Genomic DNA, 11942 nt, shown 5'->3' on the forward strand with positions numbered 1-11942 from the left:
ATCCCCTAAGGAAAAAACTACAAAACCGACCCCTAAGTTTTTCAACTGTAGTAGTTTAGGCCCCTCAAGGTCAATTTTGACTCGGTCTACACTAACATGGCACCCTAAGTGAGGTGCCACATGTTATTATTATTATATTTTTTACCAAAAATTGACCTTGGGGGGCCAAAACTGTTACAGTTGCAAAACTTAGGGGTCGGTTTTGAAGTTTTTTTCTTAGGGGGTCAAAATCGCAACTTCTTGAAAGTTAGGGGGTGAAAACTGCTATTAAGCCTATTAAATTTACATGTTTAATGGTTAACCTCTCTCACTACATTTTTTCTCTCTTCCCCTTTTCATACCATTGTATTTGCCTACTAACCATACGATTGACCATCGCATATTGCACAAATAATGGTGATTTAAACTTTAAAGGTGATTCTCCATTATTGAAGAATCCATACTTGTGATTTAAACTTAAAATTATTTTTTATAATTTTGCTAGGGGAGTTTTTTTTTAAATTATTCTCAATAAAAATAATGAAAATAAAAAGAGTAAACATAATAATATCATTGGAAGATATTAAAAAATGAAAATAAATAAAAATAAAGGGTTCAAGGACCAATACCAAAGTGCAGCGATCAATATCAAAAAGTGATGAAGTGCAGGTACTAATACCAAAACTTTTAATCAAAAATTTTGTTTTTTAGTGTGTCGCTTTGTGTGAAATCCACGTGGCACACCGTTGGTTTTTACGGAAGAACCAAAACTAAATTTTTTACAAAGTGGAGCGATCAATGTAAAACAAAAAAGTGCAGGATTCAATGCCAAAATCAGGTGAAAGTGGACAATCACACATTTAAGTCTATTTTCTCTTATTTATTTATTTATTTTTTTATCTCTTCTCTTACTCTCCCACATGTTCCCGCGTTAGTGCTCTTCGAAATTGACACAGATTTTTGGGTTCCTCTGCAATTGGCTTCTTCTCATATGTGTGTATCTGCAACATCACCCGCTCAAACCCCAACAACACCGCTCTCTCTTCCTCTCCTTATATCACCACCATTCATGGATTCAGATGCAACTCCTTCGATTCGATCACAGCTACAATGAATTGGTAACAATTTCGTATTTCGTTGATCTTCACATGTGTAAACTTTTTTCCATTTTCAAACCATGGTAAAAGTAGCATGATATTGAAAAAATAGACATTCATAAATACTTCGAACTAGCCTTAGTCTTATTAGACTAGAGTTTCAAATAAGATAGGGTTATTTATGTTTGATTTCATTCAAATTTTGAATTTAGTGCCCTCCCAAGGATGTAGTGTGTTGTGTTTATCCAAGAAAATTGAGAAAATAATATGTTGTTAAGTTAAGCCGGTTTGAATTGACTTATTTGAGCTTTACTACAAACAAAAATTTTATGAGACTGGTTGGTAGAATATGTGAAAACAACTTATGACATTGATCATAAGCTGTTTTTAGCTTATTTTCATAACTTCACCTCGATAGCTTTAAGAAAACAGCTATAGATTATATGAAAATAGTTTAAATTATATTTTGTTATACACTTGGATTCACTGCTGTAAACTATTTTCTGATAGGTGGAAATGCAGCATGATATATACATTGAGATTCATAAAAACTTCGAACTAGCCTATGTCTTACTCGAGATATTGTACATGTGGACTTTAGTTGGTTCTAATCACTCTTAGTGTGTTGAGGGTCACTTTTGATTGAAAAAGTTTAATAATTTATATATTAATCTTCGAGTATTAACTTGGAGCATGTGGAGTATAACGAATTTGAGAATGATGCACGTAGTATTAATTGAATGATGAAAGTATATACTTGAAACCTGCTAGAACAAGAGGAACACTGATATCCAGGGTAAAACAAACAGAGTAGAGTATGCAGTTTAAAACGAGCATTTGTTTTTGTTGTCACAAATTCTCAGATGCACATAGTATATATATTGATCAGTTGGTTTGTTCAGAATTTGTAATTCTCATTCACCAAAAATTGTTAATCACTATTTTCTTAACTGCTTACAACTTAGTACTCTACTAGACATATATGCATCAATTATGATATATGATCCAAATTATCTCAATTTATCTATGTAATGCAGGTTTGTGGGTTAGAATGGAAAACACACCACAAGAAGATGTTTAATTGGCCATGACTTTAGTACAAGTGCAGATGACAATCATGTACCATCATGATTTGAAAGTCCTCCATCTATATCAGGTATGTTGTAACTCATATTGTAAGCCATGTATGTTATTAGCAACAACATATGCTTAGGTTTGTTTATGCACAAGTAACAAGCTTATTAGCTTGATGACTTCAACTTTGACTAGACTAGCTACCATGTTGTTTGATTGATGAGAGGAATATTGTGTCTGAATATCAATTTAGGTATGTCTTGAGATCATTAAGTAAATATTACCATATGAAGTGCAGAATCTCATTAGGTATGAAGTTAAATATCAATACTATTTAACCAACCAATTGAACTTAAGTGGTTAATGAGCTTCACCAAGGATGAATCGCTCGGGAGAAACTGAGTTCATTTCCTAGGTGGAACAATTCTTGACGAGACTATCCTTACCTTATAACTGAACTCCGGATTACCAGGGCCTCTTTCCCCTGGAAACTGGAGGGTTAACGCCAAAAAAAAAATATCAATAATATTTTAATTTTATAAAAGTTAATGCTTTACTTGATCTTTGATAGCAAATTGAAATATCCTTATTATACTGTTTGTAGAAAAGCATCCACTACAACCAATAGTACTAAACAACACCGCAAATGACAAACAGAAAAAGAAAGCCTAAACCAAATTTTAAATTAATAAGAGTACAAATTCCTTGATTATGTTGTAGATGAGTTCAATTCAAGGAAACAATTTATTGGGCGATTCAAGCACACCATAGAAGGAATGAAGAAACAAAGAGAGTCTTTTTTCTGAGCTGCTACATAATTTGTATCTGTTCAATAGACACAAGGAACTATCAAAATTAAACATGATATATACAAATAACTTAACAAGAAAATCAGTCTTGTGACCTTAATTTTTCAATGCTGAATTAAAAAAATGACAAAATATGCAGAGGGATTTTATATAATTTTTTTGAGAGTAGGGATGTTAAATACACACAATCAACTTAACTATTATAATTATGTATAAAAATGTACTATTACTTTTTGTCGGATAGTTCTGCTTGTGTTACAGTATAGTTTTACTTGAAATCAAGAAAGATGCACACATTAATGTAAAGGGCAATGGTTTTTACTTTAGTTTGAGTGACAATGGTTTTTCAAACATTCGCATGAGAACCATAACATTGTTAGAGGAAAGAGTACCTTTATATTTCAGACATTGAGTTGAGTTGGAATGTGGCGCCACTCATATTCATGAAAACTTGATCCTACTTTCTCACGAATTAGTACAAGGGGAATATGATTGATAATCCAATGGCATGCTCCGTCTTTCTCTCGATCAATGCTATCAACTAATTCAACTGGCATATCAGCAAATCCAAGGAATTGAAGGTTTTTCAAGTTTTGAAGTTCTTGGGGTAACACCTTCAATTCAGGAATGTTGATACATCTAAAGTGTTCAAGACCAAGTAAAGCATCTCTATCTATAGATACAGAACTTAGTCTATTTAATCTGGTGAGGTCCAACTCCTTTAGCATCGGAAACCCTCCTTCTTGAAAATGCAAACTTTCACCAGCAAATGCATCATCCCACAAAATAAGCCTCATCAAATTTGGCAAATTCTTCAAAGAGTCTAGTGGATCATGGTCAAATTTACAAAAGCCAAGCACTAGCTTCACAATATATTCAAGTTTTGGAATCCAATCGGGAAACTTTGTTAGTCTAGCTTTCAAATTGAGCACTTTAAGATAGGGTGGAGCTGATACAAAATCCAAGTCAAGGATTTCTTCCTCAGTTATAGCAGTAATATTTAGAGATTCAAGGTTGATCATCTCTTGTACTGCAGTACATACTGCATTTCCATATGTTCTCCGCACGCCTCTTATGCCTAACTTCCTTAGTTTACTTAACTTTTTGAGCTCTTGTATAAGATCTACTCCACCGCAACCTGCTTCCAAAAAATAAAGATTTTGCAAAGATTTCAAGCACCCAATACCCTTTTGCATTTGTGCCCCAGTTGTAAAGTTCAACATAGAACAATGCTCTTCATACTTTTTATTATAAACTGAAAGAAGCCTTAGCTTTGTGAGCTTGTTTATCTCCATTGGTAACTCAACCACTTGAGTTTGCCTTAGATCCAATGTTTCTAAGTTCGGTAGGTTACCGATAGATCTAGGAAGAACCATAACTTTTGTATGACTTAGGTTCAAGTACTTTAGATTGAGTAGATTTCCCAAGTTCTCAGGAACATAATTCAACAAAGAATGCCCAAAGTCAAGAACTTTTACAAACTTGAACTTGACAGATAAACTATCAATGAAATATTTAGACATTTCTCTACTGTCAAAAACAAAGATAGCACGAATTCCTGAGTTACTATTGTTTCTTAACACATTATTTGAGAAAGTTGCTATAGAAAAGCGTCTGGTAATTCCAACTGTGACTTGTTCTTGATCCTCATACATTATATGGCAAAAACTTTCATCTTTCATTTTTCTAAGGATTATATGATGCAACAAATCATGGACTCGACAACTTTTGACTTTTCCATCAAAGCCAACACTAGAAACTTGAACCAAACTTGTATATATCAGCTCTTTCAAGTACTCTTCAGCAACTTCCTCCAAAGTTTTTCCCTCAACACACATAACAAATCCTTCGGCTATCCATTGCCTAGTAAGTCTCTTACAATTGATGGTGTGGTTCTCCGGATAGATACCAAAATACAACATGCATAGTTTTAAATGACAAGGAAGATCCTCATAACTCCGAGATAAAATCATTGTTAGACGAGTGAAATGCACATTGCCATCTAATTCCTTTAGATTTTGACTCACCTTTTTCCACTCAGACTTGAGTTTAGCTTTTGTTGACAAAAGACGACCAATGATCACAATTGCAAGCGGTAGCCCTCCACATTTTTGCACCATGTCCTTGGACATTTTCTCAAGATGTTCTGGACACTCCCCTCTAAATGCCTTGTTGCAAAACAGTTCCCATGCTTTGTTTGGAGTCAAAGGCTGTAGCTTGTAAACATGACCAGGAAAAGATTCCCGAAAATATTCTGCTGCATGCATCATTCTAGTGGTCACAATGATTCTACTTCCGTTGTTATTACTTACCAAGGCATATTCGATCCCTTCAGCAAATTCTTCTTTCCGAACATCATCAAACCACATCAAGTACCTCTTTGATTCAAGGTATGCCCTCACATGAGTAGTCAATGTAATATCATGCATCTCCTTCAGACCCTTTGGAATAGGCTCATTACTATGCTCATAAAACTTCGTTATCATATCAATCAACAACTCCTTCGTAGTGTTGGATTGAGAAGCTAAGATGTAAAACCGACAATCAAAGTGGTTTTTCACCTCATGTTTATCAAAAACATACTTAGCAAGAGTCGTTTTACCGAGTCCTCCCATGCCAACAACAGAAACCAACATGCGCTCACTGGTTCCCTCCACCAAGAATCTAACCAATTCATCTCTTGGGGACTCAAACCCCACGACATCTTCATTGAAATAAGAAGCAATTTCAGGGTCACCAAATCTGGCTGCTTTGGTCCCTCTTTCAGATTGAAAATCAAAATCTGTACTTCTTCTTTTGATTCCCGCAACTGATAATTTGATGTCACGAATCTCGGAACCAACATGATAAAGTGACTTTAGGGTTGGGATCATGTGAAAAATATTTTGGAGTAAAGCTATGAGTCCAGAATGGTTGACCCTTTGTGCCACATTCATGTTATAGTAATCAATCACATCTTCTATGCGAAAAGATTCTTCTCTCAGCTGTTTGGTCCAAGCTTTTACTTCTTTATTGGCTCGTTCTCCTTCTTCAGCAGCCTTTTTGTCTGCATCCTTGAGCAAGGTTTGGATGCTCTCAAGTTCATTTTTTATCTCTTTTAAGTCTCTCCGAAACCCTGTCAACAATCTTCCTTCTTCTACTACAAATGGGAAGGATTGCTGCAAAACAAATGACACTGCAGTTTCTGCCATTTCATTTTATCAGAGTTGATCTTGAAAGTTTCAGTCATACCAGAAACTTCAAGTGCCATATTTTGATTCATTGACTAATGATTAGTTGAGTCTACAAGAAACATATATTTTTTTATTTTTGTATTTTGTTTGGTGGAAAATTTCATACCAGAAACAATTTTTTGTTAATATACTATCATTAGTTTGATCAAGACACAATTAACTTGTTTATCTATCATCAGTTTATTCAAAAAACTAATATGGACACCCGTGTGAAGCAAGGGGTAAAAACCTGTCTATTTTTTTGACAAATTCAGAAAAAGTTGTATCATTTACATATTATCAGTTTATTCTAACAATATCGAATATTTTAGAAATTATATTTATTATATGTAAACTCTGTGATGTTTGTGTACTTGCTGTGAGTACAATAGTCTCGACCCTGCCAACGATGTACCAAGCCAGAGGTCTTAGTTGTAGTGGTTTGTGAACGTGACGATCATAGCTTGACCTTGGCCCCTTCTTTATACCAGCCCGTAACCTGGCTCAACCTCAGACGTGGGATGCCAAATATATGTATATTTAAAATGCAAATATATTTTGTATACATTAAATATTTATTTAAACAATTTTTATCATTTATATAATTGGGTTTGATATAGTAGTTAAACCCTAATATTAATAAAAGATATATGGAATGCTAACAATATATAAAAAAATAGGAATTATGTATCGGAAATTGTGTCAATATATTTTTCAAAAGATTAAAACTTAATTTTTTTTCATTAGATAGTTTTTATTTGTGGAATCCTTAACACGTGTTCTTAGAACATGTGTTACTCTTCTAAAGTGAACAACTCACTTTAGAGCGCAAAGTTGACAATATCAACCATTTATTAAGGACCAAACTTAATTTCATTTCTTAATACGCGTGAAATGACCAAAATGACTTATAATTCGAAACGGAGCTAGTAGAAACGAATACAAAATAGTAAAATCAATGAAAGAAGTGAATATTGCAAAGAGCCAAAGACCAAGAAAAATGATTATTGTTTATCATTCAAAGCTGTATTTACATGAATGAATGAATTAAATAATGGAGAATGTAATAATAAGACACAGACAATATTGAATGTAGTAATATAGTTGTCCACCAAACAAAATAAACAAAGATTTTCCTGTTTAGAGTCTTTGTCAAAGTCTTTCAAAGTAGTAGGGTAAAGGAAGGCACCTCGAAGTTGCCAAAAATTGCTTGCAAGATTTAATAATCTTTTTTTTTTTTTTTTTAAAAATTTCTGTGTCATTTGTTTTGCAGGAACTCTGATGTAAACATATAACATACAAAATTGAAAATAGTTGTATTTATCCTCACACAATAGAAAAATAATTTCTTGTAGGCTAAACAAGGTACTTGAACTTGTTTGGATTGCCAAAAATTACTTGCAAGAGTTAACCTAATTGATGAAAACATTGAAATGAAATGACAGATGCTGTAGTGTCATTTGTTTTGGAGGAACTCTCTAAATTTGTAAAAGAAGAAGGAAATTCACTGACAGGGATTGAGAGAGAATTCAAAGACATCAAATATGAACTTGAGAGCATTCAAGTTTCACTCAAGGATGCAGACACAAAGGCTGCTGATGAAGGAGGAGGAGGAGCCAACGAAGGAATCAAAACTTGGGTGAAGCAGCTAAGAGAAGCATCTTTTCGCATAGAAGATGTGATTGATGAGTATGAGTATAGCAAGTATATGGCAGAAAACAACAATCATTCTGGATTTATAGCCTCACTCCAAATGATTCCTAACATTATCAAGACCATGAATTCGCGGCACCAGATTGCTTCTGAGATACAAGACATCAAGTTATCACTTGGTGAAATCAAAGAAAGAAGTCAATGGTATGCAGTTAAGTCTGAAAGTGGATTAGAAAGTTATAGAGGGGTTAAAGCTCCAAGAATTGATGATACTCGAATGGCTCCTTATTTCATTCAAGAGACTCAAGTTGTGGGGTTTGAGTCCCCAAAAGATGAATTGGTTAGATGCTTGGTGGGGGGAACCAGTGAGCTCATGTTGGTTTCTGTTGTTGGCATGGGAGGAATCGGGAAAACTACTCTTGCTAGCCATGTTTTTCAAAACCAGGTTGTGAAAAACTACTTTGATTGTCGCTATTTCGTCACAGTTTCTCAATCCTACACTCTGAGGGAGATGTTGATTGATATGGTAAAGAAGTTTTTCATGGACAACAATGAGCCTATTCCCAAGTTTCTATGGAAGATGGATAACAACACATTGATTACTCATGTAAGGCAACATCTTCAATCAAAGAGGTACTTGCTTTTGTTTGATGATGTTTGGAAAGAAAGTTTTTCTGATGAGATTGAAGATGCCTTAATTAGTAATGACAAAGGAAGTAGAATCATTGTGACCAGTAGAATGATGCATGTAGCTGAATATTTTAAGAAATCTTTTCTTGTTCATATTCACCACCTACAACCTTTGCCTCCAAACAAAGCGTGGGAACTGTTTTGCAACAAGGCATTTAGAGGGCAGTGTCCAGCAGAGCTTGAGGATATTTCCAATGATGTTGTTCAAAAATGTGGAGGGTTGCCAATGGCAATTGTGGCCACTGCAGGTCTTTTGTCAACAAAAGCTAAAACCGTGTTTGAATGGAAAAAGGCGAGTAAAAATCTGAGAATGGAGTTAGAGCGCAATGTGCATTTGACAAGTCTAATAAAGATTTTATCTCTAAGTTACGATGATTTGCCTAGCCATTTGAAATCATGCATGCTGTATTTTGGTATATATCCCGAGGACTACACCATCACTACGAAGAGACTTACTCGGCAATGGATGGCTGAAGGGTTTGTTAGGTGTGAGGAAAGAAGGAATCCGGAGAACGTTGCTGAAGAGTACTTGACAGAGTTGATACAAAGAAGTTTGATTCATGTTTCCAAAGTTGGTTTTGATGGGAAAATCAAGAGTTGTCAAGTCCATAATTTGTTGCGTGAAGTGATCCTTAGAAAAATGCAAGATTTAAGCTTTTGCCATTTAATGCATGAAGGTGATGAACAAGTCACAGTTGGAATAACTAGGCGTTTTTCTATAGCATCTATTTCCAAAAATGTGTTGAGAAGCACAAGCAACTCAGGAATTCGTGCTATTTTTGTTTTCGACAAAGATGAATTATCTAAAGATTTCATGGATGGATTGTCTGCAAAGTTCAAGCTTTTGAAAGTGCTTGATTTCGAGAACTCCCTGTTGAATTTTGTTCCTGATAACTTGGGGAATCTTTTCCATCTGAAGTACTTGAACTTGAGCCGCACAAAAGTCACAGTTCTTCCTAGATCAATTGGTAATCTAGTCAACTTAGAAAGCTTGGATCTAAGGCATACCACAGTTGACGAGTTGCCAAGGGAGATAAACAAACTCACAAAGTTAAGGCTTCTTCCAGTTTATTATAGAAAATATGATGAGCATTATTCTATGTTGAACTTTACGACTGGGGTGCAAATACAAGAAGGTATTGGATGTTTGAAATCTTTGCAACAGCTTTACTTTTTAGATGCAGATCATGGTGGAATAGACCTTATTCAAGAGCTCAAAATGTTGAGAAAGTTAAGGAAGTTAGGCATAAGACGTGTGCGGCAAGAATATGGAAATGAATTATGTGCTACAATACAAAAGATGAACCATCTTGAATCTCTATATATTACTGCTATAGATGAGGAAGTAATTCTTGACTTGGATTTTGTATCAGCTCCACCTAATCTTAAAGTACTCAACTTGGAAGGTAGACTAACAAAGTTGCCTAATTGGATTCCAAAACTCCAATATCTTGTGAAGCTAAGGCTTAGCTTATCTAACTTTGAACATGATCCACTAGACACTTTGAAGAATTTGCCAAATTTGTTGAGGTTGAATTTGTGGGACGATGCATTTTCTGGTGATAGTTTACATTTTTCAGTTGGAGGGTTTCCTAAGCTGAAGGAGTTGGATCTCACAAGATTAAATAGACTAAGTTTTGTATCTATAGACAAAGATGCTTTAGTTGATCTTGAACACTTCAGATTTAACAACAACCCTCAATTGAAGGTGTTGCCCAAAGACCTCCAAAACCTGAAAAACCTTCAGTTCCTTGGATTTGCTGATATGCCAGCTACATTAGTTGATAGCATTAATCCAGAGAAAGGTGGACCATGCCATTGGATTATCAATCATATTCCCCTTGTGCGAATTCGCCAAACAGTAGGATCAAAATTTCATGACTATAAGCTGTACTCCATTCCTACTCAATTTAAAGTCTGAAATATCAAGGTACTCTTTCCTCTTCAAATGTTTCTCTTGTGAATGTTTGAAATAGTATTGCCACTCTTACCAATTGTACAATTTTGTTTTTTAAGTAATGCTTCAAACTTCTCTTTACATAAATGTTTGCATCTTTCTTGATTTCAAGTAAAACTATGTTATAATGCATGCTCAACTATCCTAAAGGAAGTTGGTAAAGGTGTAACACCCCCTTTGCATATAATGGTTGAATGAAAGTGGCAAATTTATTTTATTTTCATCATGCATGTTTATTGATGTGTGATACTTGCTAACTTCAATTCGCCCTTTCATAAAATCATGTAACAGTATTGTTTATTCAGCATTGAAAATTTAAGTTCACGAGACCATTTAGTTTGTTATGTCATTTGTATCATGCTCAATTTTGATAGTTTCTTGTATCCAATTGAACAGATTCAAATTCTCCATGTCGCAGCTCACAAGAAGATGCACCTTGTCTCTCTTCATTCCTTCTATGGTGTGCTTGAATCGCTCAATAAATTATTTCCTTGAATTGAATCATCTGCTATATAATCAATCAAGGAATGTGTATATTAATTGACAAAAGGTTCTGGTTTTCTTTTTCTGTTTTTGTCATTTGCTTTGTTGTTTATTATAGTTGTGCTGTGAATACTTTTCTACAAACAGTAGAATGCATATTTCTGTGGATATTTCAGATTGCTATGAAAGATAGATGCAATTACGTTTCTATTATTTATTGGATATGTTACATCGATGAAATCTATCATTTGTAAATAATTGTTATTTCTGAATTGGCTGTCCACTGAATCCAACTCGGACTTAATTGCTATTTCTGAATATTGAGATTCTAGACCATCGATGAAATGGACAATGGACTAAAATTACACTAGACAGTGTTCTACTCAAACTGATAAGCGTCATCAAACAACATGATAGCTAATCTTTGTGAACTGTCACCTTTTCAGTATTCTTCTTCAGTATATCAAATATACGAACCTGTTTTTTCTTTACCAATATTGTGAAAGAACTAGTATAATTTGAAGATATATTTACCTGAAGAAAGTTTCATCATCTTTGTTCTATAAAGTTGGAGTCATCAACCTAACATGTTACTTGTGTATAAAGAAACCTAAGCTCTCTATATTATACGTTGTTGCTAATAACATGGCTTACAGTACATGCTCCCTCAATCTCATTCCTCCGTCTGCAAATGAAAAATATCACAAAATAAGTGTCGTTTCATGTTTTTAATATATTAGTAATTATTTTTATTCTAATTCTACCCCAAATTAATACAATGTGTATCATTCTCTTGCCTTTTAAAAAAAGTGTATCGTTCTCAAATTCATTACACTCTATAAGTGTGACCAATGGTTTCGTGGTGGAAAATGTCTTAAATGCGACGCATTGAGCAACTTGACTTCAAGATCGATACAATGTAGCGAAAATTGAGAAATGAGGGAAGGAGTATGAGGTTGCCTTATATATTGGTATGTTTTAGATTATA

General features: G+C 34.3%; 2 protein-coding genes across 2 annotated transcripts; one reads left to right on the forward strand and one right to left on the reverse strand.

Annotated features, from left to right (window-relative positions):
* Positions 1-2797: 2797 nt before the first annotated feature.
* On the reverse strand, positions 2798-6234 carry LOC25488575 (disease resistance protein RPM1). The gene is made up of 2 exons (XM_013603464.3): positions 3352-6234; positions 2798-2975 (listed from the first exon to the last, which is right to left on the reverse strand). Exon 1 carries the CDS (start codon positions 6148-6150, stop codon positions 3361-3363), a length of 2790 nt encoding a protein of 929 aa, XP_013458918.1. The 5' UTR covers positions 6151-6234; the 3' UTR covers positions 2798-2975; positions 3352-3360.
* Positions 6235-7422: 1188 nt separating this feature from the next.
* Positions 7423-11209, forward strand: LOC25488576 (disease resistance protein RPM1). Its single transcript, XM_013603465.3, has 2 exons — positions 7423-10444; positions 10868-11209. The coding sequence occupies exon 1, from the start codon at positions 7610-7612 to the stop codon at positions 10433-10435; it is 2826 nt and encodes a 941-aa protein (XP_013458919.1). The 5' UTR covers positions 7423-7609; the 3' UTR covers positions 10436-10444; positions 10868-11209.
* Positions 11210-11942: the final 733 nt, after the last annotated feature.

This window comes from Medicago truncatula, chromosome 3 (genome assembly GCF_003473485.1).
Source record: "Medicago truncatula cultivar Jemalong A17 chromosome 3, MtrunA17r5.0-ANR, whole genome shotgun sequence".
Taxonomy (NCBI): domain Eukaryota; kingdom Viridiplantae; phylum Streptophyta; class Magnoliopsida; order Fabales; family Fabaceae; genus Medicago; species Medicago truncatula.